This window comes from Ogataea philodendri, assembly GCF_020536065.1.
Source record: "Ogataea philodendri strain CBS6075 chromosome Unknown scaffold5, whole genome shotgun sequence".
NCBI lineage: Eukaryota > Fungi > Ascomycota > Pichiomycetes > Pichiales > Pichiaceae > Ogataea > Ogataea philodendri.
In genome coordinates this window covers 338,740-365,652 of record NW_025764134.1, presented here as the reverse complement: position 1 = coordinate 365,652, position 26,913 = coordinate 338,740, and the positions used below count along the sequence as shown (strand labels likewise).

Here is a 26,913-nt window from a genome sequence, read left to right as displayed (position 1 = left end):
GCAAGGTTTGATGTTTAGCCGGTTTGATGGTTGAATAAATTTGATTGCGGTATAATCCCGGGAATCGGGTTTTCCTCCGTTGAAGCTTTTTGCTCCCTAGCCTCCTCACAGACATAGGATTACAGTTCGTTGTTGCCGATCGGCAAAGTGTTGACAGGACACGGTTTTTATAGTTGTCAAATTCTTATTGTTTTTGTACCTTACCCACGCGACACGGGAGCTTCCCCATACTTTGCACCCAGTGTGTGCCCCAAAATGGCTGGTGCCATAAAATTAAATTCTCACCCCGGGCTCGTAAAAAATCGGATTACCCCAGACTCCGTTATCCCGGGACACGTAAAATGTCTCACTGGAGGACAAAAGGAGCCTGTCCGGGGAACTTAGTATAAAGCTTGCGTAGTCCCCCAGAGTTGCCAGTTTATGCATAGTTAACCATGGCTCCTACCGCAGTTGACCTCCACAGAGAATACGAATCGTCTCTTGCTCAAGAAAATGGCATCCCATTCCAGCCAAAGAGCAGAAGAGACTCCGTTGCAAGCACTTTGGGTCTGAACCCAGAGGCCACCATCCGTTACAACTCCTCTTTCCCAATCTTGTACGAGGACGGATTGAAGGAGAAAGGCACCTCGATTTCCTCTTCTGGTGCCCTGATCGCTTATTCTGGCTCCAAAACAGGACGGTCTCCAAAGGACAAGAGAATCGTTGACGAGGAGTCTTCCACAGAGAACATCTGGTGGGGACCGGTCAACAAGAAGGTGGACGAACAGACTTGGAAGATTTCCAAGAGCAGAGCCATCGACTACCTCAGAACCAGAGAAAAAGTCTACATCATCGATGCCTTTGCTGGCTGGGATCCTCGCTACAGAATTAAGGTGAGAGTCGTTTGTGCTCGTGCTTACCATGCGCTATTTATGAAAAACATGCTGATCAGACCAACCGAAGAGGAGCTCCGCGACTTCGGAGAACCAGACTTCACCATCTGGAACGCTGGTCAGTTCCCTGCCAATGTCTTTACGAAAGGTATGACTTCTGCAACCAGTGTGGAAATAAATTTCAAGGACATGGAGATGGTGATTCTGGGAACCGAGTATGCTGGAGAGATGAAGAAGGGTATTTTCACAGTGATGTTCTACCTCATGCCAATAAAACACAAGGTGTTGACTTTGCACTCGTCTGCCAACCAGGGAATCGAGCACGGAGACGTGACTCTTTTCTTTGGACTCTCAGGAACAGGAAAAACCACTCTCAGTGCTGACCCTAACCGTAAGCTGATCGGTGACGACGAGCACTGCTGGTCCGACCACGGTGTTTTCAACATCGAAGGTGGCTGCTACGCCAAGTGCCTGGACCTTTCTGCAGAAAAGGAGCCGGAAATCTTCAACGCCATCAAGTTCGGCTCTGTGTTGGAGAACGTTGTCTACGACCCGGTTTCCAGACTTGTCGACTACAACGATTCGGTGATCACTGAGAACACCAGATGTGCGTACCCGATCGAGTACATTCCTTCTGCCAAGATCCCATGCTTGGCAGACAAGCACCCAAAGAACATTGTGTTATTGACCTGCGATGCCAGAGGTGTGCTTCCGCCAGTTTCCAAACTAACGAACGCCCAGGTGATGTACCACTTCATCTCTGGATACACCTCCAAGATGGCCGGAACTGAGGACGGTGTCACCGAGCCAGAGGCCACTTTCTCTGCATGTTTCGGACAGCCATTCCTGGTGCTGCACCCAATGAAGTACGCCCAACAGCTGTCTGACAAGATCAGCGAGCACAACTCCGACGCCTGGTTGCTCAATACCGGATGGACAGGCAAGTCTGCCTCCAAGGGCGGAAAGCGTTGTCCATTGAAGTACACCCGGGCCATTTTGGACGCCATCCACTCTGGCGAGCTCAAGAAGGCCGAGTTCGAGACCTACCCAACCTTTGGATTGCAGGTGCCTAAGGCTGTTCCTGGTGTTCCAGCCTCGATCCTGAACCCTGCCCGTAACTGGGACGATGGTGTGAAGGGTTTCAACACAGAGGTCACCAACCTGGCCCAGCTGTTCATGGAGAATTTCGAGAAATACAGCACCCATTGCACAGAGGAGGTGAAGGCTGCCGGCCCTGCTTTGTAAGATGCCTGCATATGTATTGGTTTATAGTATTCCACTGTATTGCACTACAATATTTATTTCAATGAACAAGAGTATCGTCCACCACTTTGCGCTTCCAAGGTAACGCAGCCGGGTCGACCGTTGCGGCACCAAGGCTTCTGCGGTGGAAGTCCGAGATGAACCTGCTCAGCGGGGCCGCGTACCACCGCTCGTTGTTCCACTTGAACCAGCCAAGATGGCCTCCCAGACTGGTACACACGCTCACCAGGTACGGCTGTAGCAACGTCTCGCGAATTGGCAGCGTCTGGCGACACCCGCCAACGATCGGGTCGTCCATCGAGTTGATCGCCAGCGTTGGTGTACGGATGTTGAACACCTTGGTGATCGAGGACCCGCTGCGGTAGTACTCTGAGGCGCAGTTGAATCCGAACAGTCTGGAGGTAAACGCGTTGTCGAAGTCCACGAGGTAGTAGACGTCTTTGAACTGTTCAGCAAAGAGTTTGCGGAAGTTTGGGTCTTCCTTGAGCTTGTCGTAATTAGTGAGCAGCAGCTGCTTCAGAGGCACCGTCATGATCGGAGAGTACACGTTCGTGCAGATGAAGTCGCTGTCCATGGTGTATGAGGACTGGCTCAGGTCCCATGGGTTTGCGAGCAAGATGGCCAGGTCGAGCCCGGAGTTCTCGCCCGATTGGCCGATGTAGTTGGCAAGGATGCTTGCACCGAGCGAGAATCCCATGGCGTAGATCTTACGGTTTGGTGACCGTGCGCGCAGGATCTTGATGGTCTCGCGCACGTCGTACGTCCAGAACCCGTTGAACAGAGTCGGGGTGCTCAGGACTGTTTTTCCGCAGCCACGGCTGTTTAGAACCATGCACTCGAACTCGGGCATTCTCGAGAAAATGCACCGGATGTACGACTCCGCAGACGATCCAGAGAGACCGTGCAACCCAAGCAGAATCGGCTTGGACGACTCGTCCAGCTCTTTCCTCTCGGCAGTAGTCAGAAGCCGAGTGGATTTCGGCAGCACAGAAGTTTGGGGTTCTTTCAAACTCCCGTCCAGAAACTTATCTTTGGAAATCATCCGGTCAAGGGACACCTGTGCTCCGTCGTCGAACGTTAGGATCTCCCTTCCGAAATAGATCCGGTCCACAAACCTGAACCTACGGATCCCAGCATACATGGTCTGCAAATGGCCGTGGAACAAGAATGGGTTCATCAGACTCCATGCGCCTGTGCGGAACTCGGGAATCTGCTTCACCAGCTCACTGAACGAAATCGGCCCCTCGTCTGTGGAGAACTGAATTGAGTTGATCGGCTCGATCGTCTTTACGACGTTCACAAACGAAAACTTGGACAGGAACCGCGCAGCCAGAACAACAAGCCCAGCATAGAACGCAATATAAGCCCATCCCGGCAACGTCACAATGCAAATCAAAGCCTGACGGTGGTGGTATTTGAGCGTATCGATCAGCTGTTCGAGCATGAGGAAAAACTGCACTAAAATTTAATTTTCTTGGATATTTCGTTCAGGCGGTGTAATTTCGTGGATGTGGACTGACGATTGGTCCAGACCGTCCACCTGGGTGATTTGCAGCGGAGTAATGAAGATCGTTTGGGTCTTTGGATTCTCTCCAACCTTCTGCAGAATCAGCTTCAAGGCCAGCCTTCTGTTCACCTGGTCCATAAACACATCAAACTCGTCCAAGCCACGGACTTTGGACTGCATCGGCTTCCAAATGGCCAGCAAAAACGCAATCTGCGCAAACGACTTCTCTCCACCGGAAAAGGACTCCACGTTCCTTAATCGCTCGCTAGGCTTTGTAGAGACTCTCAGCACCAGCCGCGCTTTGGCAAAGTCGAAGTCGATCTTTCCAGTGAATCCTCGCAACCGGAGAGCAGACTCGAAAACACTGTTCACCTCCTGGATCAGCAAACTGGCAGTAGCAGTAAGGTTCTCAAGCCGCGCCTGTAGAGAGGAGGCCAAGTGGTTGTGCAACTTGACAGACTCATCGTACTTTTTCTTGATGTCGTTGTAAGCGTCGTGTGCTTTGATCACGTTCAGCTTGGCCTGGTCTCTACTGACACCAACATCCTGCTCGATCTTCGACAAGGTCTTAGCAATAGCTTCAATCTGAGCATCGACTTTCTCGATCGTGTCACCCTGTTGCAAGTCTGCCTCTTCTCGAGAACAGTGCGATCCAGCATTCGTGGCCAGGGTTTCGATCACCGGAGGAAGCTGCATGTTGACGAAATCGTCCAGCTTCGACACATCGTTTTTGTACTTGCCGATCTTCATTTGGTTCATTCTAACGCTGTCGCGCGACTCTCCAATCTGGTCCTTCAATTGCTCTATGCTATCAGAGAGCTCAGCCTTTTGTCTCTGTATGCTTTTAATTTGGTGGCCAGCAGCAGTGAACTTGTCTCTAACCTTTTGGTACTCAGATTTCAACGTCTCCGACTCAGCCTTGTACCCCTTGATTCTATCCACATTCAGCTGGATCTGGCCCCTCAAACGTTCCCGATCCTCTTCGTACGATTCGAGCTTACCGGTACCGCTTTGAAGTTCTTCTAGTTTCATGTCAATCTTACCAGATGCTTTGGTCAACACAGATATACGGGCACGAAGCTCCTTAATTTCGTTCTTAGAAGCCTGTAACTCGTCTTCGATCTTCTTGTCCGCCTGCTTCCATCTAGCATCTGCGGCTCTGAGTCTCTCGTTGGCTTCACGAAGCTGTCTGTCATACTGTGAAGCTGGGTTTTCAGAGTCACCGGTACGATGAAGCGTGATCCATCCACGATTTTTGAAAGAAGTAATTGGATCGGTCTGCAAACGGTTATTTCTCTTGGAGATCCGCAAAGCACCCCCTTGGATCAGACAAATCACAGCTGAGATTTTGTTTTCGTGATCGTTCAACAGCACCTGCTCAGCATCCGTACGGTTTTCAATGAGCAAAGTGGTGTGGATTCGATTCGTATCCACCAAAACACATTCGACGGTCTTGTCTGAAAACGAAAGAGCATCCACCATTTTCAAATGGTTTCCTCTAGGAACACTGTGCGAGTAATCAAACACCTCTGCTTTGCGCACAGTGATGTCGCTATGAACCTGATAGAACTTCATTCTATCCCGAAGAATACTGGAATCGGAAAAGTTCTCCACCAGGAAACTTCCCAGTTGTCTTTGTAGGAGAATCTCCAAAACCCACCCCCATTTCTCGTACTCTGATTTCAGAGAGAACTTCATTCCAAGAGGACCTGTGATGCGGCCTTTGTATCTGTTTGTGCTCGACCCCAGCTCTTTAAGCAACCGAACAACGCCAACACCAAAACAGTCCAGTCGACTACCCTGTTTGTTATTAAATTGTGCTTTGCTCTGCTCCAAAGTACTCAACTCTTGTTTGATTTCATTGGCTTCACGACGGTAACTCTCGCTCAAATCGCTCTTTTGCAACTTCAATTCTTCTGCAGCCGCTGTGAGCTCGTTCACGCGGGTACGGTGCTCAGCCATTTCCTCTTTCTGCTTGGCTTTCAAGTTTTGTAGATTGCCAAAAGTGGCACTGGTATCAGAGTCAAGCCGATTCTTTTCCAGGTTGATCTGGCTCTCGACATTCTCTAGAGTAGCTTCGTCTGCAGTGATTTCGTTTTGGATCGACGCTTGCTTCAACTGAATCTGTTTGAGAGATTCCTGAGTCTTTTTCAGCTCCTCTTTCATACTCTCCTTTTCGATGTCTTTGTTTTGCAAGGTCTCGTCAAGATCTAAAAGTTTCTGTGCTTTTTCGTCCTTCTCTGCTTGATAATTCCGTATAGAGTTTTCCGTTTCCTCGACAAACTTGTCAAAATTGTCAACTTCAGCACGACGCTCATCAAGAAGGTTCTTGGCTAGCCTCAATTGTTCCTCTTTGTTCACCACTTCGAGCCACAATCTCTTACCAGATAGTAAATCCTGCTGTCTTTTGAACTCATCCGAGTTCTTGAAATTGTTCCAGAGCTCAAGTGTCTGGTCCAACTTCTCTTTTGACTGCTGAAATATCTCCTCGTCGCTAGATAGTTTCTGCTTGATTTCGTTCACGTCTTTTTGTAGTTCCTGAACGTTGTTGAACGTCTCTTGGAGTCTCGTGCCCTCCATGAAATAACGGAACTTTCCTTCATCGCTAGAATGCGCCAAAAAGGTCTTTGCCTCTGTTTGCGTAAGAATCGTCATTGGGTTGGCAATGGTTATACCGTAATAATCCAGGATATCGTCAATGGTTTGTTTCTTTGTAGATCGCACGCGTCCAGACTCATCTTTAATTTGACACGAGGGACTCGAGTCTGCTTTGATCACCCGTTCAATTATGATCGTCTTTCCGTATTCGTCCGGTCTATACGCTTCAGTTCCCTCGTTTTTGAACGTGACGCTCGCTCGTGCAACGTTTTTGCCGTGCATTATAAGACCTTTGAGCGAGTTTCCTCGATCTGTGTCGCTGGCCTTGGCTCCCAGTGCAACAGATATCCCTGTGAGAATAGCCGACTTACCGGAACCGTTTCGTCCAATGATAAAGTTTGTCTGTTCACCAAACTCTAGCTTGAAGGCCGCGTGACACATGAAGTTGTGCAGCTCGAGCTTCAGAATGATTCCTGCCTTGGCAGGACTGCCATCAACCTCACTCAGATCAGAATTATGGGCCTGGGTCATCAATCCCAGCACGCGACGTCGCTTGAGCTGCCGCGTCACGTTTTGAGTGAACTGCTGGTTAACATCGATCTGGGAGTCCTGCACCGCTATTTGGTCTGCAGAACTGGCCGTGTTGATCGAGTCAACCGCCTCCGCAAGACTAGCGGTCTCTGTTTCCACGCTTGTTGACGACGAGCGTAAATTTTGGACCTCAAACAGCTCCTCTGCGGATCGCTTCATAAACAAAATAAATAAATAACGAGTGCTAAAATATTTCAAGAAAAATCATCATCTCTATCAATTGCAATGTCTCGACGAGTTTTCGATTTAACCAAACTAGACGCAAAATGGACGGCTATTTGGAAGAGTCAGAACACGTTTTTGAACCCGCGTCGCAAGATCGCTCCTACGAAGGGTAAGATTTACTCTACGTCGATGTTCCCGTATCCATCGGGGATCCTTCACATGGGTCATCTTCGGGTTTACACGATCGCTGATGCGCTTGCCAGATACTATCGGATGCAGGGACACCATGTGATTAATCCGATGGGCTGGGACGCCTTTGGATTGCCTGCAGAGAACGCCGCTGTTGAGCGTAATGTTAGTCCTGAAAAATGGACAAGACTCAACATAGCCAAGATGAAAGCCCAGATGGAACTCATGTTTGCCGACTTCGACTGGGACCGCGAGATCACCACCTGTGACCCAGACTACTACAAATGGACACAGAAACTGTTCTTGTCTATGTACAAGCACGGCTACGCGTATCGGAAGAAAGCTGAGATCAACTGGGACCCCGTGGACCAGACGGTGTTGGCGAACGAACAGGTCGACTCAGAGGGTCGGTCGTGGCGGTCGGGAGCGATTGTCGAGAAGAAACAGCTTGAGCAGTGGTTTCTGGGGATCACTAAGTTCGCCAACGAGTTGAACCAGGACTTGGAGATTTTAGACCAGTGGCCCGATAAAGTCAAAGCCATGCAGAAAAACTGGATTGGGCAGAGCGTGGGAGCGGAAATCAAGTTTAAGGTTGGAGATTCAGAGGTGTTTGTCTATACCACTCGGCCAGAAACGTTATACAGTGTTCAATATCTGGCTCTGGCAGCAGATCATCCTTTCGCATCCATAATAGCACAGGCAGATGCTGAACTGGCCAAGAAGTACGAGACCGGGACCAAGATTCCTCTAGAGGCTGTCCATCCGCTGACTCAGGAAAAGATTCCTGTTTTCGTTGCGCCGTACGTGATTTCCAGCTACGGCCACGGGGCAGTGATGGGGTGTCCTGCCCACGACCAGCGTGACTTTGAGTTTTGGAAGAATATGGGCGAAACAGAGATTGTGGCCACAGTGGAGCCAGCTTCTGGTGCCAAAGAGAACGAGCCGTTCTTTGAGGACGGTGTGATGAACGCTAAGTCCGGCTTGCTGGCCGGTCTGACGTGCCAAGAGGCTCGTGCAAAAATTATTGAGCACCTCGAGTCTGAGCAGATTGGCAAAAAGCAGATCAACTACAGATTGCGCGACTGGCTTGTGAGCAGACAGCGGTACTGGGGTGCTCCTATCCCGATGGTGCACTGTGACAGGTGTGGAACCGTGCCTGTTCCCGACGACCAGCTGCCTGTGCTTCTTCCTGCCGTGGATAAGCTGTTGGGCAAAGGCGGGTCTCCTTTGGCCAAGATCGCGGAGTTTGTGAACGTTGACTGTCCGTCCTGTGGAGGTGCTGCCAAGAGAGATACAGATACAATGGACACTTTTGTGGACTCGTCGTGGTACTTGTTCCGGTATCTTGATTCGCAGAACAAGCAGGACATTATTGATCCCAAGAAAGTGAGTCCGCTGATGTGCGTGGACCAGTATTTGGGAGGAGTCGAGCATGCCATTCTTCACTTACTGTACGTCCGGTTCGTGTCCAAGTTCCTGAGCAAGATCGGTTACTGGGACGGTAGCCAGACAAGGGGTGAGCCAATCAAGAAGCTGGTGAGCCAAGGAATGGTTCACGGCAAAACATTCAGCGATCCTCAAACTGGCAAGTTTCTGAAGCCAGACGAGTACGAAGTCGGACCAGAGAACAATGTTCTGGTGAAGGAGACGGGCGAAAAGGCATTGGTGTCTTTTGAAAAGATGTCCAAGTCCAAATACAACGGCGCAGACCCGGGAGAGTGTATTGAGCGTCACGGCGCGGACGCGACCCGTGCACACATTCTTTTCCAAGCTCCGATCGAGGATGTGCTCAACTGGGAGGAGAGCAAAATCGTTGGTGTTGAGAGATGGCTGAACAAGGTGCTGAGTGTGGCAGATGTTCTCAATGGACGCATTGGTTCTGAGATCAAGACCAAGCCCACGGAAGAGTACTCCGATGCAGAGATCTCGATCCACAACGAGACACAGCAGCTGCTAGCATCGATCACCGACTCATTTGCCAGATCGTTGTCCATGAACACGGTCATTTCCGATTACATGAAGTACACCAACAAATTGTACGGAGAGCTAAATAACCCGGACGTTTCTACAGAGGTTCTCTACCTGTACTATCTGGATCTCCTGAAAGCGATGAGCCCTGTGGCTCCGGGGGTTTGCGAGGAGGCGAACGAGGTTCTGCATCCGTGGAAAGCGGAATCTGTTTTGGCTGCTGACTGGCCCCAGCCTCAGCCGTTGATTGCAGCTACCATTCCATACACCGTCATGGTTAACGGCAAGATGCGGTTCATCTACCCAGGCCCAGAGGGTCTGACAAACAACAAGGAAGAGTGTATTGCAAAAGTGATAGCCACACCAGACGGACAGAAATGGATCGGGGACAGAAAAATTAAAAAAGTCATCCTCAAGCCGTCAACCATCGTTTTTATCGTGGAAGGCTGAAAAAAGCTATATTAGATCTTGTATATAGATAAAAAAAAGTTAGATAGTTTAACAAATGACAAAGACTGTGCAACAAGTGCAATATTTATTACGCCTGTTGAGCAACCCAAAACTTTACGAGCTGGTCAACAATCCGTTTGCGGACCCAGTGAAGCTGGACTCGCTGTTGTCGACGGTCTGCTACGGCTCGTTGTTTGTTTCCGAGCTTATCAAGAGACGACCGGAACTAGCTTCCCTTCTGAGTAAGCTGGTGCAAAAACTACAACTCACGTCTGTGTTGAGCGTGATCCGAGTCTACCTGGCCAAACTGAAACAGTTGGTGCCAGAGAAACACTACGTGTGTGCAAAGCAGGCCTTTGTGGGGTCATTGGATCCACTGGCCGCGAAACTGCGTCTGCTTTCTGATTATATTGCTGATGTGCGTATATTCAATCGCATGTGGGGCCTGCCCGCATTGCTCGCTTTTGGAATAGAGGAAATAAAACAGACGTGGACGTCTGACAGGAGACTGGTGACAAAGCTCCTGGAAATAACAGACACAGTGGCCATTGTGGGCTACCAGCCGTTCGAGAACATCGGCTTCGCTGCAGAACACGGCTGGACAAACCACGGCAGCAGCGCCGCCCTGTGGTATTATGTTGTGTCGTCGCGGATGTGGGCAGTTTTCGTGGCCCTGGAGGTGTTCAAGCTGTCCAAAACCATGGTCCAGCTAAAAAGATCCGGCCAACCTCTCAATTTGCTGTCCAACAGAGAACTCAACCGGCCGTTGATCTCCAACCTTGCCAATCTGCCACTAACAGTCCACTGGTCTTTGCCAGAAGGGTGTCTGAGCGACCTGACTGTCGGGTTCCTGGGAATGCTGTCCACTGTCTTTGACACCATGGACACATTCAAGGAGGTGGCAGCTCAGGCGCAAGCTTTATAAAATGGCTCATTCGTATCTATAAACACCGTCATCGGTGGCGGTGTGCGTTCGAAGATACTCCAAATGAGGCAGGAACAAGTCCTCGCACTCTTTTGACGATTGCGACGTTTGAATGTAGTGCATGTCGAGTCCTCTTAATTTATCAGGAATCTCCACAGAAGCTGGGTTTTCGTCCGAGTTGGGCCGCCACGAAGGACATATCAGCTGTGTGATTAGCTCCCACATACGTAGATCGAAACCGTAGTCGTGGTTCGGCAAGTCGCCCGGATAAAGTTTCCGGTGGTGGAGCTCGCCGTTCTGCTCCCAAGATATCTCCTCGCGAAGCTTGTCTGGATACAACTTTGGATAAGACAAATGCATGAACATCAGCTGCGAGTCGTCGTCCTCAGGGGCAACGTAGTAGTTCGACATGTAGGGAGGCATGTGTTTCTCTGTGTTAGTTGTTGGATCCCATTGTCCTAGAGCCTTAGCATGGTATCCGTAGTCGTCGTGATATCCAAGGAACTTCATGCTTTGTTTCACCTGATAAATTGGTTTTTGAAGAGCGTACGCTGCCGCAATGAATGTGTCCTTGTCTCCTTCGCCAGCTCCGCCCTGCGTCAGAAGCGGATAGTAGTGCGAAGGTCCAAACATGTTGTAGTACATGGAAAGCAACATGGTGTCGACATGCTTCTCTTTATTCACGAGAAGCATTCCCGACTCGCTCGACGGGTTGGGCAGCGTTCCTGGCAGGTCGTGGAAGTTCCAGTCTTCGGGAGATTCACTCTCCATGAACTGGCCACGCACTGGCCGGTCCCCAACAGTTATTCCTGCAATGTCGTAATAGTAAGGGTGTGTTGTTCTGGACCAACAATCTGGCCACACAACCAGTCCCGTTGACAGGAAATCGGGCCACTCGAACAGATGACGCGGGTCGCGCACCACAACGTTGTCTGCGTCGAGTAGAAGCACGTTTTTGAAGGAGGAAGTGAAGATGGCCAGAATTTTATATTGGTATCCGTCAATTTCGAGCCGGTTCTGGTACTTCACTATGGGCAGCTCCTTGTATCCGAGAATACATTTGGCATTGAGCGACGGGAGAAGGTCTTCACAGAAGTCTGGCTCGTACTCTTGCTCCGAAGCAATGAACACCTCAACGGGCAATTTACACCCAGTAGATCTCAATTGGTTGATGTTGAGCAACGATAGCCACGAGAAACGTCCTCCACCCACCATGACGATCCCTTCGCCGTCGATAGTCTTGTGTTTGTCTCCGAATATGCTCATGTTGAGATGGTGAATTTTTTCCACAAACTCTTGATGCTGGGTCTTGAGCTCCTGCAATGTGGTGCCCTTCACCTCCAACAGCGACGAGAGATAGCTCTTGCTGAAGTGGAAGTCCGGGTCGCTTGAAAACTTTTGTTCGGCTTTCTCACCGTTGATGTAGTTGGTCAAAGGCGGCGACTTTGGCTTGGTCTCCACTAGTAGACTAAACAGATTCTCTGCGGAGCTAAACATAAGCGGCTCTGGACTAAGATTGATGACGTTGGACCCGTGCGAGCCGTCCACGATCTTCAGCCTGTTCTTATGGCTTACCGTGTCTGGTTGGGAAGTCTTGTCCATGTCGACCTTCCCAACAGCCACGACTGGCGGCGGTTCCTTATCGACAATCACCTCATCAGTAGACTTCGACCGCGACGAGAACATCAAAATTAGTTGCACCGTCAGCAGGAGAACCAGCCCTGCGCCGATCTTGACAAGTCTTTTTCTATTCAGATATATCGACATTGGCAAATATTCATAAACAAGGAACAACCAAAAACTGGAAACCCAAATCCCACTTATGAATGAATGTAATTGCAACAGATTGTTAGTGGTGCTGCTGTTTCCAATTTAAAATTGCTACGCTCTGATTTTGCTTTAGGTGTACCTTTTTAATTTCAGTATATCTGCAAGAATAATTTTTTTATTGTGTTGCTATCTTTTTAGCTACAGAAATGTTGTAGAATGACAATAATTAATAATGTACGGTTCCCTCAGGCGGATCGCGCACATTGTTGTCATGGGACCGATGAGATTGATTGTTTTCCTTGTCCCAATCAGAGCTGGAGTCTGTAGGGTAATCTGCGTCACCTTTGGATCGTAATCCAATATCGACACTAAGAATAAAGAACACCACCCCGAACCAGAAACACAGGGTCCATTCCAAGACTCCAGAAACACCCCAGAGCTTGGACTGGTTGCCTCTGAAATTTGCTACCCGCATAGTAACAACGTATCCGATGGCCAGGCCAATAGCCAGAATGAGCCACACGAGTTTCAGACATGCACTCCATTTGAACCATGGGAAGTGAGGGTAGTGTTTCCAGTAGATGAAGTAAAGACTGATATTGCAGATGGCCCAGAAGAGATTGAGCACAATAAATAGAGCAACAAAGGTGTAATGAGCTGTGCTGAATTTGGTGTCTTTGAGACAGGAGACTAGGAAGATTGATAGCGAGGACAAAAACGTGAAAATGATACAAGCGACATGAAGAACAGTGGCGGTTCGACGAAAGCTAGGCAGCAAAAACCGTTTGCGGCGAGACCTAAGGTACATTTCTTCGATCATGGTCCAAACGAAAAACACCCCCATAGTGGCTGCTCCAGCGATGAACAGCCCCTGCAGGTTGGTGGCACCCACATTCGACAGATAGATGATCAAGTGGGCCATGTATACGTGTAAATCCTCGTAATTTGGCCGTCCTTGTGCCACCCAGCACACAACCATTGCTATAAGCATTGCCCACCACGCTGCCACGGAAAGAAGCGGAAGGAAGAATGCCCATCTGGGGCGAACGTTTGGCGAATTGAAAGACCCTAATCTAATCATTTAGAATTTGGAGCGTTCAACGAGAACAAATTTAGTTCAGTGGGGAGCAAGGATGCGAAACTGTCAGGTCAAATTTAAGTCCGATTCCATAAGTGCGAAAAAGAAACTGCAGCATTACCGTTTTTTAGGCTTGCTAGAGAACTTTTTCTTTGAACGGTCTGCAGATCACATGACTTGCCTCGAGGCGCAGATCTCGAGATTTTAGTACAACGGGCCAAACATTAACATACAGCTCTTGAAATGGTCTAAAACACCTTTCAGAATGGCTTGCTGATACTGCTTGTCGGCCAAATGTCCGTTTTTCTCGACCAATGCAGCAATAACCCGGGAGTCCACCTTCCCCACAATTGCAGACAGCTCATTTTCTGTATGCGATTTCAGCTTGAAGCAGGCTAGGAATACGAGATCGGCAAACGTAAGCAGAGAGTTTATGCTTGGTTCAGGCAGTGTCTCGCACGCCTCCTCGGATTTTTCTGTCTCAGCCTCTTTCTGCTCCCCCGTAGCCAAGCATTGAACAAGCTCGTCTATAAGCTCGACTTTTGCGTCATAGAACTTGTCGCTAAAGTAAACGTCTCCATAGTCCTCATTTGGATTATCCTGAACGTTGGTGAGGTTTCCGCTTAGCTTGTAAATCAGGTTCTCCACCTCCAACGAAGGAGTGTTGGGCACCAGGTTCTCTGCGTCGTCAACAGCCCACAGACCGGTTTCTGGGTACTTTTTAGACGGACGAGAGGTGACGAGTTCGCGCAAGGACTCCTTATATGGAGCGGAGATTGAACTCACCAATGGTTTGAATATCTTGACCAACAGCTCGTCCACAAGACTTGGTAGATCGAGTGTTTCGATTTCTTGAGATGTGACTGCGAGACTTCTGAAGTTGTCGTAAATGGCTTCCAAATCGATCTTCTCTCTCAATTGGTACAAAATGCGGATGATGTAGAAGTATTTAACAGTTGAGACTTCTTCCTGTTCGGTCAGTTGGGTGATTTGGTCAAGGAACCCTTTGAGAAGTTCATTCAGTCTCTGGATTACATACTGAATGCCTTCGTCAAGAGTACTGTTCAGATACTTGGACGTGGATTCCCAGAACTGGTCGTTCTCATGGTCATCGATAGATAACACCTGTTTTGTCAAAGAATTGGAGAGCTTTCCAAGTCCTTGGAGTGACTCCATCACCGTTGCAAGCGCAGTCTTGAATTGAACCAACCGCGTCACAATCGACTCGATCGTGCTCGACGCGGGACTCGAAATTTGGGAAATGTACAGATCGATGTCAGACAAGTCGGTGTACTTGAACAGGTTCAGACCGGATGTTGTTCTGACGGAATGCAAAACGTCTGTGTTTTGGTATGTTTCCAAAATCAGATCGGATATGCTTTGGAAGAGGTCGATATCGACTCCCAATAGTTTCAAAAACTCGGTTTTCCAGGTCTCAAGCAAGTTTCCAATCAGATTGTCGTCTTGGGAATACTTGATGTCGACCAGCGACGTGAATTTCTTGAACGAACCAAGAACCTTACTGAGGGACCCAGAGAGCTGGTCAAAATTTGACGAAGTGGAGAACACACAAGTAAGTTTTTCGTGGAAACACTTGCCAACCTCGATTTTCCACTCGTCTGACATCTTGTCTAGCTGTTTATCGGAGTTATTCTTTAGTTCTGCCAACGTCAACGGGAAATCCACCTTATAATCGGCAGGGATGTCAAGCCACCGAGTGTACTTGTTGAAACGAGGAGTGGCTGTCCAGTTGGAGTTGCTTGAGTTGTATATCTGGCGCATGAGGATCGTGGATAGTTTGGCACGAAGAGTGCCGAGGAAATTGAGAGTGTTGAAAACGTAGTTCAAACAGGTGTAGATATCTGTGTCGAGCTCAAACTCTTTGATTTTCACCAAACGGAGACCCAAAAACCATTCGAATGCCTCTATTGGCTTCACCTGAGAAGTGAAAATGTATGTTGCAACCAGATTTAGAATGTACTCGTTATCATTGTCTCCAACAGAGTTGGCGATCTGCTGGCCCAGATCCTCCAGAAATGATTGTTTCAGCTTGTAAAACTTTGTAACTGTGAAAATGTCGTTTTTAAGCTCGTTTGAGAAGAACTGCTGGATCAGGTAGACCTGTTTACCGAGTTGGATAAATTGTGCAGAGATCGCGTCGTGCGAGCTATCCTCGTCCTCATTCTCAAATGATTGGGTCCCCTTATGCAGTTCTTCGACGTCGCTCCGTAAGACTTCCAAACAGTAGTCCAAATGGCTAACCACATTGCGCAAAACAACTGATCTGTTACGGGTCTTCGCAGCTTGTTCATCGTGCTGTCTCACAAACGTCTCGAACTTGGTGAGGTTCGGAAGCTGTTTATCGAAATACGACGCCTTCTTAAAAGTCAAATCTGACATCTTGGTCGTCTGTTGGGTTGCCAGATCATTCATCTGGATGATATCATCCGCAACCTTTAACAGGTCTCTATAATTGTTTCCAACCAACGACCGCAGCTCCAGCTTCTTACTGTTCACATCTTTGGCCAATTGGTCCTTCACTTCCTGAAGTTGTTGAATGGAATACTCCCCAAAGAGCTCCGACGACGATTTTCCAACAAACTCCGGAACGAGATTCATGTTTATCTTCTTTTCGTAGTGCGTGTTAGGAAAAATTATTATACATTAGCTAAATGTCGAGGTCCGACTGACTCCCCACCTCGCACCAGAGATTCAGTAGCGTCTTTCAGAGGCGAGCCGTCGTTGGGAGGCAAATAGGTCGCGTTCGAGACGCGAGTCCGCACGCCGTTCGTGGATAAAGTTGCACATGCCTCCTCGATCGCACTCGTTTGTATCGTACAGTCGGCAGGTTGCGTCGTCGAGGTTGGTGACGGGCGAAAGCTCTGCGAAAATCGGTTTCCCGTTGTACCACCGGTCATTACACTCTTTGTAGCACTTCATAGCATCGGTCTCGTCTCTGAACCGAACATAAACATTGCCACTCAAGTGCGGGTTGACGTTTTCGCATATCACCATTTTTTCAATTGGCCCGTATTTGAGAGCCAGTTCGATGAATATATCTTTGTACAAGGAATCGATGCGTTGCTGTGTTTGAGTTTCATCCAGACTGGACTCTATCACCGGGTTGGGGTTCGAAGGACCAGAATCGTCTCTTTTGGACTCCTCCACATGTTTCGGATTGTCGTAAAGCTTTGGGAATAAAATGGTTCGCGAGTGTTTCGGATAAACGTGCGTGCGCACACACTTATCGCCATGACGACAGGCGCCCACTTTTTGGAAGAAAGTGCACACTTGCTTATTATGCACAGAAGAATCGAACATATAGATGAATATTAAATTATTTTTCCAGATAGAAATTTCTTGGAATTTAAAGCGAATGTAAATTACACGATTTTCTCACCGTCCTCGTCCGAAGAGTTCACTCTCAAGTGCTGCTTGGAGACATCCACCTCACCGTGGAGCTCCTCAGAAAGCTCTTCAAGAGTCTTTCTCTTGGTTTCTGGAATAAGCAGAGAAGTGAAGAAACCGACCAACATGAAGAGAGCAAAGATCTCCATCACGTGTGGCAACCAACAGTTCTTCTTCTTTCCGTCTCTGGCACAGTTGTGGTCCTGCAAAGTACCGATACAGGTTTGAGCAACAATAGCACCAACTTTACCGGCAGCAGCCGAGATACCGTGGGCAGTAGATCTGTATCTGGTTGGGTAACATTCACCAGGAACAATGAAAGTGGTGGTATTTGGACCGAAATTTTGGAAGAATTGGGCGAGAATGTATAGTGCAAGCAATCCGTGGTCGTGAAGCTTGTGGTATGCGAATCCAATAATACAGAAGATAGCGGTCAAAATGAGGAAACCACCGATTTGAATTGGCTTTCTTCCAACAGTGTCCACGGTAGCAACAGTGAACCAGTAACCTGGAATGGAACCAGCGCAAATCAAAATCAAGTTACCAGCAGCTTGGTTGTAAAGGGAATGGTAAACGTTCTTGGAAGATGCGAATCCGATGGTGGTAAGAATAGATGCAGTGTTAAGACCGAGACCGTAGTAGGCAACATCCAACATGAACCAGGAGCCTGCAGTACCAATCAAAATCTTCATGTGTCTCCACTTACCGAAGTGGACGAAGAAGTCTCTAGCAGAAGCCTTTGGCGGACCAGCAACCTCGTTCTCGGAAAGTGCTTGCTCCGTCTCCTTCAGGACCTCGATTTGACCGGCTTCAGCGTCACCGTGCATACCGGAGGTGAACTTAGCAGTGTCAGCTGTAGCCTTTTCAATCTCTCTGGAAACGTCAAAGGTGTATCTTGGGGATTCTGGGATGGTCAATCTGAAGTAAAGAGCAATCAAACCTGGGACACATCCGAAACCAACGACGATTCTCCACATTTGGTCACAAGCTCTGATACAGTCACCGGTACACTCAGCAGAGGTGTTTGCGACAATCAAAACATCTTTGTAGCCGGCAACACAAATAATGGCGACAATACCGGCAAGAAGTTGACCCCAACCTTGGTTGGCAAACACAGCACCCATGATGGCACCTCTCCATTTGGTGGTGGCGAATTCGGAGGTAATAATGGAACTCAATGGGTAGTCACCACCGATTCCGATACCTTGGATAATTCTGTAGAAAGTAAGGATAGCTGGGAAAGAGATGGCCTTGGATTCACCAAGGGTACATTGAAGCACGGTGGCAGAGATCATGATGATCAACTCAGTACCGTAAATCTTCTTTCTTCCGAAAAGATCTGCGAGTAAACCGAAACCAAATTGTCCAATAACAGTTCCAACAGAGGTGGACACTTTCAACAAAGTGTTGGTGGAAGTAGGCATGTCGTTACCCCAGTAGACGTAAGCCAGCATAGAGATAGCCAAGTTGATGGCAAAGATATCGTAAGCGTCGGTTAAGAAACCAACACCGGCCACCATGACAGCTCTGACGTGGTACCATCCGAAACTTGCGTTGTCGATCTTTTCAAGAGCCAGTCTTCTTCTCTCGAGAGGGTCAGTGACATGAGCGAAGTCATTGATATAGTTGTGGAAGGCGGCGTTACCACCGGAAGTTTTGTACTCAGACATTAGACTGTTGCGAAGATAATTTCAGTGGAAGATCCTGCATCTATATATACATGAATTACAGCTGCGTAAAAAAAAATCATGCGGCTGGCCACAAGTGCACATTTTTTTTTAATTACCCACGATGTTGCAAAGATTTATCCCATCGGCAGACCACTACAATAGGCGACAGTACGAAATAAGGCAATAAATGATGATCTGATTGGTCTCAATGGCCCTTTTACCGAAATTCCTATTGTACGCTCGTTTTCAGGATGTCCACGTGCTGTCACATTTAGCCGAAGTAGCACCTCCTCGTGTGCATACAAAAAAAATTAGTGGAATTAATTAGCACGTGGGGGTCCCTGCTGCGAAAAGAAATTAAAAAAAGGTCGCGGGGTGCCGACCGTTTTCCATAATTTAATCCGCTAAGCACAGAAAGCCGATTGGTATAGAGAAGGAAGAAAAAAAAAAAAAACGTACGCCCTAAAAACTTATGTAATCACCGCCTTCGCTCCATCTTTACACCGATAAACTTTTGTTGTTCACCTTTGCACCAATTTTATCATGTCCTTTCAGAACCTCCGCAAAGTGTCACAAGACAAATCTCAGGGTCTCATGTTGCCCTCTCTGCAATCGCCACAGCCCTCGGTGAGTGTTTCGAGCTCGGTGTCGATTGCCGGGTCTTCGCAGCCTGCCGACAAGGCCAGTTTGATTGACTTCCTAGGGCAATTCGACAAAGACAGCACCGACCACCACGACAAGGGTTCTCTTAGAAGCCAATCTATTCACAGCAAGTCTCCCCCGTTAGAGACTAAGGAAACTCCCACCGTCGAGGAGAAAGAGCAGCCAATTGAAGCGCCAAGTGCAGTCCCAGAACCAGAGCCAGAACAAGCACAAGAACAAACATCTGAAACACCGACCGCAGCCACAGAGGCCGCAAAGGAAGCCACTCCAGAGTCGAGTACGTCACAACAGATCACTTCTACTAGCTATGGAGAAGGACAAGAGCTGAACGATGAGTCGGATTCCGAACCAGAAGATACAGACGGCAAGACAGAGACACCAACAGAGCCCAAAGTAGAGGAGGAGCAAATATTACCGCTAAGTGAGCCAAACAATCAGAAGGAAGAGCGGAAGACTCTTAAGAGGACAGAGAGCAGCAGATTGCCCACCGAGTACCCTAATCCACCCACTTCCACCAAAAAAGGAGTGGTATTTGACTTCCAGAAGTTCCTTACAATGTTCAAGAACAAACAGTGCGAGCCAATCCAGAAGTATTTGCGGTCTTTCCTGACCCAGTTCACGCAAAGGTCGTGGACCGTGGACGAACAGGTCAAGCTGATTAAGGATTTTGAGGCATTTCTCTACGACAAGATGTTGCAGTACTATCCCTTCAACATGATTCAAGACGAGCTTGAACTGGATAATTGCAAAGAAGGTATAGAGAAACTTGTTCTCACGAGATTATATTCACAGGTGTTTGCTCCTGCAACCCCGAAACAAAAGCTATCCGAACAACAGCAAGAAGACTTACAGAATGATCGCAGTTACCACCACAAGATTCGTCTTTACGACTGGATTACGCCAAAACATCTTGACATCCCCGTTGCGTTGAGTGTGGAATCTAATTTTGTCAAGCTGGCTTCTGACGAAATCAACAAAATCAATAACTACAAGTCTCCAAGGGACAAGATTATTTGTATCTTGAACTGCTGCAAGATCATTTTTGGTCTGATAAGGCAACAGCAGAAGCTGCACCAGATAGAAGAGAATGCGGACTCGTTCGTCCCGTTGCTAATTTACGTGTTGTTGCAAGCAAAGCCCAAAGTGCTCTATTCGAACTTGCTTTATATTGAGCGGTTCAGACTCGAGGAGTTCCTTGTTGGAGAAACCTCGTACTATGTAAGCACTATGCAAATTGCTTGCAACTTCATTATCGACCTGGACAAGGAGAAACTGACGATAGATGACAATGATTATGAAAAAGAGATGAATGCTGCGAAAGAACGTTTGGAGAAAGAGAAGGAAGAAAAGAAACTGAAAGAAGAGCAAAGAAACTCCGACATACTATCGCCGCTGCCAAAGTCGCTGACAGGGCTGATTGGATCGAGCTCGACAGAATCGCCGTCTGCCGTGCTGACCAAGTCTGCAGAGATGATGAAGCAGTCGCTGTCTTCGTCGTTCAACAACCTTTTCCAAAGCTCGCCTTCGCCGACCCCAGGGTCGACCGCGAAGCAGGAAGTGATAGATATCAAGAAACTATCTTTGGAAGAACACGAACACGAGCAGGCTCTTCAGAAGCAGCGTGAAGAAACTACAGAAGCACTGGTTTCAATGTTTCCAAATTTGGACCGCGACCTTATTACAGATGTGGTGGTTTCCAAGACACAGCTTGAGGCAGGCGGCAGCATTGGCGAGTGCGTGGATGCACTTTTGGAGTTGAGCCACTAGGCAAAGTTGCGCGTTCGTGTAGAAGGGGAATTTTTTTTTAGATCTTCTCCTTTGGGACCGTGGTGTGCGGCTCGATGTGCGGCTTAGATCAAAATGTCAAAGGGAGGTTAAATGGACGAGAATCTGGGCAGCGGATTGTACTCTTTTCTCGTGTTCTGTTGATCAATGAACTCTCCAGTCGACATAGAACAGGTGTTGGACCAGATACGGACCAGTGATTCACACTACCGTAACGAGCTGGGCTCGTTATTGCGGTTGGTGAACGCGTTTGACTCTCGGTACAATAACTATTTTGACGACAAGATAGACGACGATTTCGACGAGCTGGTTGACCATCGGCAGGCGATGAACACGAAGCTCACCAAGGTTGTTCGTTTGTTGATCGTGTCGCACAAAGATTTGGGGTCCATATTGGAACAGAAAGACCTGATGGAGCTTGCTGCAAATTTTGCACGCTGGTGCATCTCCGCAAACAAGGGATACCGCCAGTACGTTGAACTGTACCGGATCCGTGACAACCAATCGTTATCGGAGGTGGAATTGCGCAGACAGCCACTGTTGAGACTCGCTTACCTGCACCAGAGCGTCAAGACTGTCAAGAACTTGTTGAGCTTGCAGATTGAACATTCGAAAGGCGGGACCGTGTTTTCCGATCTGGAAATCGCTCTCCACAGATTGGGCCAGCTGATTGAGGAGGCGCGGAAGATGGATCAAGTCCAGCGCAAGAAATTGGACAATCATGTCAATTTCGCCAATGTTCGGTCTATTACCGATTTTGCAATGGTTTGCTCCAGTTTCAACGTGAACGCCATGGTTGATCGGTACGAAACGGAAATGTACTACACAAACGAGAAGTTGGACGTTTCATTGATCTACAAGACCATGGAGCTGGTTTTTCTGAAGAACAATACCGTCGCGATGGTTTCAGTCGAGAAGGGTCACAGGGCTTTGTTGTTTCCGCCATTGCGTGCGAATGAGCTTCAATACGACAAGCAAGTTGAAGAGGAAGTCTACCTTTTCAGACACACGTTGGATAAAGGGATCTGTATCTATTTGAAGCTTGATGGAGACATCGCTGATAAATTGCTATCTTTTTGGAAGAAGAACGTCCAACTGACCAAAACACGCTCGATGGGCATGGGAATTTTGATCCAGAAGACCAAGTCCGATCCCCAGAGTGATGTGGTTAGCGAGCATGAGGTTAGAGAAGTCAAGGCTTACAGAAGAGACCACAATGTTCCACCAAGAAGCTTGCCAAAGAGCACTTCCAAACCGGACACCAAGATGCCATTGCAGGCCGTCTCTGACTCTCAGTTGAACATGTTCGATGCTCAAAAGTTTGCACAGAACTACCAGCACGGAATTGACGGCAGCTATCTGAAGAAAAAACGGCAGTCGGTGTTTGGCATGCTTTCGAACATCATCAAGAAGAAGCAACCAGTGAACGAACAAAAAGTGCCGGAGGTGGAGAACCTTCTTGCTAACAGCACCCATACGTTTTTGCAAAGAGTTCAATGGTGCCATTGGAAAGAAAGTCGCTGGTCTCAACCAGTGACCGTTGATCTTCTTCTGTTGCAAACAAGTACCGAAACCTTTTTGTTTGGGACCCGTATCGAGTCCGATCTGGGAACAGAGTTCCTGGTCAAACTCAACGACAGTACCATTGTCAGACGCTCATCAGAAACAGTGATCCACATCACCAGCTCCGACCTGCAAAGCACAGTCACTCTTTTCAGACTAACCACCGAGTCTTCAGTTAATGCCAATCAACTATCGGAGATCTTGAAGACCAGATCGACCGCCATCTCCAACTCCAGCTCCCAAAGTTCCGGCCTCAGCACAGGCACCGGCAACGCATCTTTCAAAACATTCATTACATCTACATCCACTGCATCCAATACTTTTAAATAATCGTCTAATGATATATACAGCATTCCTTTAATGGTTGTAGACGATCAGCGAAGCACTGTTGAGATTTCTTTGCACGTCCACCTTGTCCACATCGTGGGTGTCTTCGACCTCACCCCATTGTTCAGTTTGGAAGATGGTTTCCAAAGTAGCTGCCCTGGCGAGCTCGTCAACGGTCACGTCGAACGAGTCGTCCTTGTTGTTGAGTCTGAGAATAGCCACACCAGTCAGGAACGACTTGGCCGTCAATGTGGCTCTCTCAAGACACACGATCGACCACACGTCCAGCGAGTCCAGCCAGCTGCGGACTGCCTTGACGGTGGCCTCTGGCTGCTTGTTACCAACAAGCCCATGTATGTCCGAGTCCATGTAGGTGAGATTGATTGGTTCGCCAGCCTGGGCGTGTTTCTGGAAATACTCTTCCATGGACTTGATGATTGGACGGTATGTCTCTTCCTGTGCCTTTCTCAACTTGCCCTCGCAGTCGGCTGCCGGCGAAAACACCAGCAAAGTGTCTGTGTCCAGGTATCTGAGCAGCATCTCCTTGATGCTGTCGAGATCGCCGACTTTGGCCAAGAGTTCAGGATCCTTGGATCTGTGAGATTCTTCAAGATCGATGCATCTGGAAACGAGAGACGTCAATGGGACCAAGTACGGTCTAATTTGCAAGTTTGGCAGGTGTTTCCACTCATTTGCCAACAAGTAAGCCAAACTGTGCTTAGATTTTGGAACAGACATCTGGAATCCCAACGGAGTCTTTATCGACTTTCCATCCAGCTGGATATGGTATCCGTCATCTTTCTCGGCAAGACCGACTTTGTCCCAGAATTTCGACAGCGTGTGTTCGAGCTTGTTGGTCTCTGAAACCTTCTTTGCTCCAGAAGAGCTAACAGTGGCGTAGTGTCTCCATGCTGAGACTCTTAAAGACCGAAGAAGAAGAACCATAATTTTCTTTGTTAAAAATTATTCCTTTTATTTCTCCCCTTTAATAAATTGGTCTTCCCATCCAAAAATGGCCTCTGGGTTCCCTGTCGATGTTCCAGTGACGAATCTCGATATTGACGATGAGAATTTCGAGATCGACGATTACGACGACGATAATGTTTCGCTCGATCTGCAGAATCTCCGGCCATCGCCAGAATCTGCTTTTGGCAAGCTGAAGACAAAATTCTCCAACTTACTCAAGACTCCACGCAACGAGTTCCAGTATCTTGACACGATTGAAATGTTCGATAGAAACCGGTCGGAATCCAGTTTTGCAGACGTCGGAGACTTTGCTCCACCGAAGAAGAGGTCCCGTAAAAAACTCCTCTTCCATTTGACATTGATAGGCTTTGTGGCACTGCTTCTGCTGATTTCCTACCTGTTGACCCACAAACAAGGACATGCTACCATAAAGAGCGCTGTCAAACCATTATTGTCCAACGGAACACACCAATTCTATCCATCAACCATTCTTGTCTCCTTAGATGGGTTTCACCCTCATTACATATCTTTGGCTCTAACTCCATTTTTGAGCAAGCTCATCTCTGGCAAAGGTTATGGACCCCCATACATGATACCATCAAACCCAACAGTCACGTTCGTTAACCATTACACTTTGGTCACCGGTCTAAAGCCCAGCTATCACGGCATAGTGTCCAACCGGTTCTATGACTCTGCCACAAACGAGGCATTCGTCAACACCAATAATTCCATTGCTCTCCAACCCCAATGGTGGGGAGGAGAACCTTTGTGGTCCACGGCAGCTCGTCAAGGAGTTAGCAGTGCTGTTCATATGTGGCCTGGATCTGAGGTTGACTATAGTGCGCAGTTGAATCCTATGGACGTTGATAAGTTCAACCAGTCAGAAGTTCTATCTAGAAAGGTGGAAAGACTTATGGAGTGGATCGATAGACCAATCGAAACCAGACCCGAGCTCATGCTGTCTTACGTGCCTACAATCGACTCATTGGGCCACAAGTACGGAGTTTCTGGGCCTGAACTGTCCAAGGGACTCGTGTACGTTGACAACTTCCTAGAGTCGCTTTACTGGAATCTCGAGCAGCGCAATTTGAGGGATCTGGTGAATGTGGTGATTGTTTCCGACCACGGAATGGCTCCAACATCGGACGACCGTTTGATATATTTGGACGACCTGGTCGAGCTGAGCAAGATCGAACACACCGACGGCTGGCCTCTGTTTGGACTGCGTCCGTATGCTGAGTACGATGTGGATTCTGTGTACGAGGAACTATTACAAAACCGGGAAGCCGATCCAATGAAAGACCATTACTCGGTCCACAAAAAGCAGGATATCGAGACCGTGCTCTTTGGCGGGAAAGGGCCATACGATTCGCGTATCGCACCGATCTGGGTCATTCCTGACGTTGGATACTCGATCACCACGCATGAAGATATGGCCAAGAAGAAACACTACACGCCTAAGGGAGTCCATGGATACAACAACACGGCAATGCTGATGCGCTCGCTCTTTGTCGGTACTGGTCCTTACTTTGAGTCCAAGCTTGGCGAGTCGTATAAGGTGGTGCCGTTTGAGAACACCGAGGTTTACAATATTGTCTGTGAATCTTTGAATCTGAGTCCAAATCCCAACAATGGAACCCTGACGTCATTCTTGACGTTGGACCATGCTCTACCTTCCGACTGGACAGACTCCAAGACGTACCCGGACACAGACTTTGAGGTGGAATTGATGCATTCCGAAGCCACGGTGGATTTACTTTGGGGAAAAAAGAAGTCGGATTCTACCGAGGAGCAAGATAAGCCTGAGGAGCAGCAGGAGGAGCCGGAAACGAAACCGGAGGCGGCGGAACAGGGCGATTCGCAAGGCGCTGACGAAAGTGACGACGAATCAGACGACGAAGAAAATGAAGATGCAAAACAAGGTCACAAACAAGGCTCCAAAGACGACACGAAAAATGATTCCAGTGATGACTCCATAAGTGATGGAAAAGATAATGATGACGAAGACGAGGAAGAAGACGACGAAGACGAGGAGAAACCGTCCGGATTCTCATTCCACGATCTGTGGCACTCCATCGAAGAGACCGCAGAGGAAATTGCAGAAGAGGTGGAAGATTTCATCGACGATACATTTTAAAGTTGTCTAGGGCTTATCACTATTTTGCTGCTTTAAAGGGCTGTGAAATTGAAAATTTTTATCTTACCCAAATCGCTAGCAAGGTCAAATTTCGTATCTTTTACGATTATCTTTCCTCACCACTATTAGCGATGTCTGAAAGAGCAGCTGCTCATTTGACGAGTCAGATGATGAAACTTGGTATGCGCGAAAACGCCTCAAACGCTACACTCCAGGATAATGACAGCATCAATACATTAACATCACGCGGTGGCAAAAACTCAGTCTCGCGGGACACAGAGCCACGCGACATGCGCGAGACTCTGTCAACGGGCGGCGAGTCACCAGATCTTCTCGCCACGTCCGTTGGTGTGGACTCCCAGGGAAATTTGATCACCTCTGCATCTAATATATCATTGCTCTCGCTCAATCAGCAAGTTGGAACTATATCAGCCACATCAGGCAGTTTCCAGCGAAATCTGAACCAGCACCGGCTACCTCTATTGCAAACATCGTCATCTTCATCTATCCCGCAACAAGGACAAGCCTACCGCAAATACTCATTCACATCGCCAAAAGGTACCACCAGAACCACTCAACCTGTGGCTATTCTTGCTGCGCCGGATTCCCCTTCGTTGATACCCACATCGCTGGCCGCCTCGCCATCCAACTTCAATCTGAACCAGTCTTCTCCGCCCAATTCCTTCAAGTCACGAAGTTCTTCGTATCTTGCTGGATCGAGTTTTAGACTCAATAATCGGTTTACTCCACATTACCCATTAACTAGAACAGATTCGATCCCCAACTCGATTGGAGGCCGCTCGCCAGAGTTCCTTCCGTCTTCGTTGAACATGCCTCCGATGACCCCGCTTAATTTGTCGGTTCCTTTCGCTTCCGATGAAAGTCCATTTGAAAACGAAAGTGACCAAATCAGCCAAGTCAGTGTCAAGAGCATCAAAAGCGCAGACAAAAGCCCAAAGGTTTACCATTCCGAAGGTCCGGTTTTCGCCGAACAAATACAGGATTCAGACCTCTAATC

At 48.2% G+C, this 26,913-nt stretch overlaps 25 protein-coding genes across 25 annotated transcripts; 14 read left to right on the top strand and 11 right to left on the bottom strand.

Moving 5' to 3' along the window:
• Nucleotides 1-428: 428 nt before the first annotated feature.
• Nucleotides 429-902, bottom strand: OGAPHI_006199 (uncharacterized protein; the record flags this gene model as incomplete). The annotated part of the gene is made up of 1 exon (XM_046207462.1): nt 429-902. The coding sequence occupies one exon, from the start codon at nt 900-902 to the stop codon at nt 429-431; it is 474 nt and encodes a 157-aa protein (XP_046059122.1).
• OGAPHI_006197 (uncharacterized protein) lies at nt 435-2,117 on the top strand (the record flags this gene model as incomplete). The annotated part of the gene is made up of 1 exon (XM_046207458.1): nt 435-2,117. The coding sequence occupies one exon, from the start codon at nt 435-437 to the stop codon at nt 2,115-2,117; it is 1,683 nt and encodes a 560-aa protein (XP_046059120.1).
• On the bottom strand, nt 1,599-2,078 carry OGAPHI_006198 (uncharacterized protein; the record flags this gene model as incomplete). The annotated part of the gene is made up of 1 exon (XM_046207461.1): nt 1,599-2,078. One exon carries the CDS (start codon nt 2,076-2,078, stop codon nt 1,599-1,601), a length of 480 nt encoding a protein of 159 aa, XP_046059121.1.
• A 58-nt stretch (nt 2,118-2,175) lies between the features above and the next one.
• OGAPHI_006195 (uncharacterized protein) lies at nt 2,176-3,579 on the bottom strand (the record flags this gene model as incomplete). Its single annotated transcript, XM_046207456.1, has 1 exon — nt 2,176-3,579. One exon carries the CDS (start codon nt 3,577-3,579, stop codon nt 2,176-2,178), a length of 1,404 nt encoding a protein of 467 aa, XP_046059118.1.
• Nucleotides 2,666-3,235, top strand: OGAPHI_006196 (uncharacterized protein; the record flags this gene model as incomplete). The annotated part of the gene is made up of 2 exons (XM_046207457.1): nt 2,666-2,793; nt 2,869-3,235. 2 exons carry the CDS (start codon nt 2,666-2,668, stop codon nt 3,233-3,235), a joined length of 495 nt encoding a protein of 164 aa, XP_046059119.1.
• A 21-nt stretch (nt 3,580-3,600) lies between the features above and the next one.
• OGAPHI_006193 (uncharacterized protein) lies at nt 3,601-6,990 on the bottom strand (the record flags this gene model as incomplete). The annotated part of the gene is made up of 1 exon (XM_046207454.1): nt 3,601-6,990. One exon carries the CDS (start codon nt 6,988-6,990, stop codon nt 3,601-3,603), a length of 3,390 nt encoding a protein of 1,129 aa, XP_046059116.1.
• Nucleotides 3,644-4,132, top strand: OGAPHI_006194 (uncharacterized protein; the record flags this gene model as incomplete). Its single annotated transcript, XM_046207455.1, has 1 exon — nt 3,644-4,132. The coding sequence occupies one exon, from the start codon at nt 3,644-3,646 to the stop codon at nt 4,130-4,132; it is 489 nt and encodes a 162-aa protein (XP_046059117.1).
• A 66-nt stretch (nt 6,991-7,056) lies between the features above and the next one.
• OGAPHI_006192 (uncharacterized protein) lies at nt 7,057-9,603 on the top strand (the record flags this gene model as incomplete). Its single annotated transcript, XM_046207453.1, has 1 exon — nt 7,057-9,603. One exon carries the CDS (start codon nt 7,057-7,059, stop codon nt 9,601-9,603), a length of 2,547 nt encoding a protein of 848 aa, XP_046059115.1.
• Nucleotides 9,604-9,658: 55 nt separating this feature from the next.
• Nucleotides 9,659-10,528, top strand: OGAPHI_006190 (uncharacterized protein; the record flags this gene model as incomplete). Its single annotated transcript, XM_046207451.1, has 1 exon — nt 9,659-10,528. The coding sequence occupies one exon, from the start codon at nt 9,659-9,661 to the stop codon at nt 10,526-10,528; it is 870 nt and encodes a 289-aa protein (XP_046059113.1).
• OGAPHI_006191 (uncharacterized protein) lies at nt 10,237-10,485 on the bottom strand (the record flags this gene model as incomplete). Its single annotated transcript, XM_046207452.1, has 1 exon — nt 10,237-10,485. One exon carries the CDS (start codon nt 10,483-10,485, stop codon nt 10,237-10,239), a length of 249 nt encoding a protein of 82 aa, XP_046059114.1.
• Nucleotides 10,529-10,534: 6 nt separating the features above from the next.
• Nucleotides 10,535-12,214, bottom strand: OGAPHI_006189 (uncharacterized protein; the record flags this gene model as incomplete). The annotated part of the gene is made up of 1 exon (XM_046207450.1): nt 10,535-12,214. One exon carries the CDS (start codon nt 12,212-12,214, stop codon nt 10,535-10,537), a length of 1,680 nt encoding a protein of 559 aa, XP_046059112.1.
• Nucleotides 11,502-12,311, top strand: OGAPHI_006188 (uncharacterized protein; the record flags this gene model as incomplete). Its single annotated transcript, XM_046207449.1, has 2 exons — nt 11,502-11,681; nt 11,955-12,311. The coding sequence occupies 2 exons, from the start codon at nt 11,502-11,504 to the stop codon at nt 12,309-12,311; spliced, it is 537 nt and encodes a 178-aa protein (XP_046059111.1).
• Nucleotides 12,312-12,524: 213 nt separating this feature from the next.
• Nucleotides 12,525-13,379, bottom strand: OGAPHI_006186 (uncharacterized protein; the record flags this gene model as incomplete). The annotated part of the gene is made up of 1 exon (XM_046207446.1): nt 12,525-13,379. The coding sequence occupies one exon, from the start codon at nt 13,377-13,379 to the stop codon at nt 12,525-12,527; it is 855 nt and encodes a 284-aa protein (XP_046059109.1).
• OGAPHI_006187 (uncharacterized protein) lies at nt 12,531-12,935 on the top strand (the record flags this gene model as incomplete). Its single annotated transcript, XM_046207447.1, has 2 exons — nt 12,531-12,626; nt 12,705-12,935. The coding sequence occupies 2 exons, from the start codon at nt 12,531-12,533 to the stop codon at nt 12,933-12,935; spliced, it is 327 nt and encodes a 108-aa protein (XP_046059110.1).
• A 201-nt stretch (nt 13,380-13,580) lies between the features above and the next one.
• OGAPHI_006184 (uncharacterized protein) lies at nt 13,581-15,995 on the bottom strand (the record flags this gene model as incomplete). Its single annotated transcript, XM_046207444.1, has 1 exon — nt 13,581-15,995. The coding sequence occupies one exon, from the start codon at nt 15,993-15,995 to the stop codon at nt 13,581-13,583; it is 2,415 nt and encodes an 804-aa protein (XP_046059107.1).
• OGAPHI_006185 (uncharacterized protein) lies at nt 14,638-15,069 on the top strand (the record flags this gene model as incomplete). Its single annotated transcript, XM_046207445.1, has 1 exon — nt 14,638-15,069. The coding sequence occupies one exon, from the start codon at nt 14,638-14,640 to the stop codon at nt 15,067-15,069; it is 432 nt and encodes a 143-aa protein (XP_046059108.1).
• A 93-nt stretch (nt 15,996-16,088) lies between the features above and the next one.
• OGAPHI_006183 (uncharacterized protein) lies at nt 16,089-16,697 on the bottom strand (the record flags this gene model as incomplete). Its single annotated transcript, XM_046207443.1, has 1 exon — nt 16,089-16,697. The coding sequence occupies one exon, from the start codon at nt 16,695-16,697 to the stop codon at nt 16,089-16,091; it is 609 nt and encodes a 202-aa protein (XP_046059106.1).
• A 4-nt stretch (nt 16,698-16,701) lies between these two features.
• Nucleotides 16,702-18,133, top strand: OGAPHI_006182 (uncharacterized protein; the record flags this gene model as incomplete). Its single annotated transcript, XM_046207442.1, has 3 exons — nt 16,702-16,754; nt 16,846-17,111; nt 17,208-18,133. 3 exons carry the CDS (start codon nt 16,702-16,704, stop codon nt 18,131-18,133), a joined length of 1,245 nt encoding a protein of 414 aa, XP_046059105.1.
• On the bottom strand, nt 16,760-18,454 carry OGAPHI_006181 (uncharacterized protein; the record flags this gene model as incomplete). Its single annotated transcript, XM_046207441.1, has 1 exon — nt 16,760-18,454. One exon carries the CDS (start codon nt 18,452-18,454, stop codon nt 16,760-16,762), a length of 1,695 nt encoding a protein of 564 aa, XP_046059104.1.
• Nucleotides 18,455-18,997: 543 nt separating this feature from the next.
• Nucleotides 18,998-20,648, top strand: OGAPHI_006180 (uncharacterized protein; the record flags this gene model as incomplete). The annotated part of the gene is made up of 1 exon (XM_046207440.1): nt 18,998-20,648. A coding segment is annotated over one exon (1,651 nt), but the record flags the coding sequence as incomplete, so codon positions are not given.
• Nucleotides 20,649-21,049: 401 nt separating this feature from the next.
• OGAPHI_006179 (uncharacterized protein) lies at nt 21,050-22,795 on the top strand (the record flags this gene model as incomplete). The annotated part of the gene is made up of 1 exon (XM_046207439.1): nt 21,050-22,795. One exon carries the CDS (start codon nt 21,050-21,052, stop codon nt 22,793-22,795), a length of 1,746 nt encoding a protein of 581 aa, XP_046059102.1.
• Nucleotides 22,796-22,822: 27 nt separating this feature from the next.
• Nucleotides 22,823-23,737, bottom strand: OGAPHI_006177 (uncharacterized protein; the record flags this gene model as incomplete). The annotated part of the gene is made up of 1 exon (XM_046207436.1): nt 22,823-23,737. One exon carries the CDS (start codon nt 23,735-23,737, stop codon nt 22,823-22,825), a length of 915 nt encoding a protein of 304 aa, XP_046059100.1.
• Nucleotides 22,826-23,656, top strand: OGAPHI_006178 (uncharacterized protein; the record flags this gene model as incomplete). The annotated part of the gene is made up of 1 exon (XM_046207438.1): nt 22,826-23,656. One exon carries the CDS (start codon nt 22,826-22,828, stop codon nt 23,654-23,656), a length of 831 nt encoding a protein of 276 aa, XP_046059101.1.
• Nucleotides 23,738-23,804: 67 nt separating the features above from the next.
• On the top strand, nt 23,805-25,895 carry OGAPHI_006176 (uncharacterized protein; the record flags this gene model as incomplete). The annotated part of the gene is made up of 1 exon (XM_046207435.1): nt 23,805-25,895. The coding sequence occupies one exon, from the start codon at nt 23,805-23,807 to the stop codon at nt 25,893-25,895; it is 2,091 nt and encodes a 696-aa protein (XP_046059099.1).
• A 131-nt stretch (nt 25,896-26,026) lies between these two features.
• OGAPHI_006175 (uncharacterized protein) lies at nt 26,027-26,911 on the top strand (the record flags this gene model as incomplete). Its single annotated transcript, XM_046207434.1, has 1 exon — nt 26,027-26,911. One exon carries the CDS (start codon nt 26,027-26,029, stop codon nt 26,909-26,911), a length of 885 nt encoding a protein of 294 aa, XP_046059098.1.
• Nucleotides 26,912-26,913: the final 2 nt, after the last annotated feature.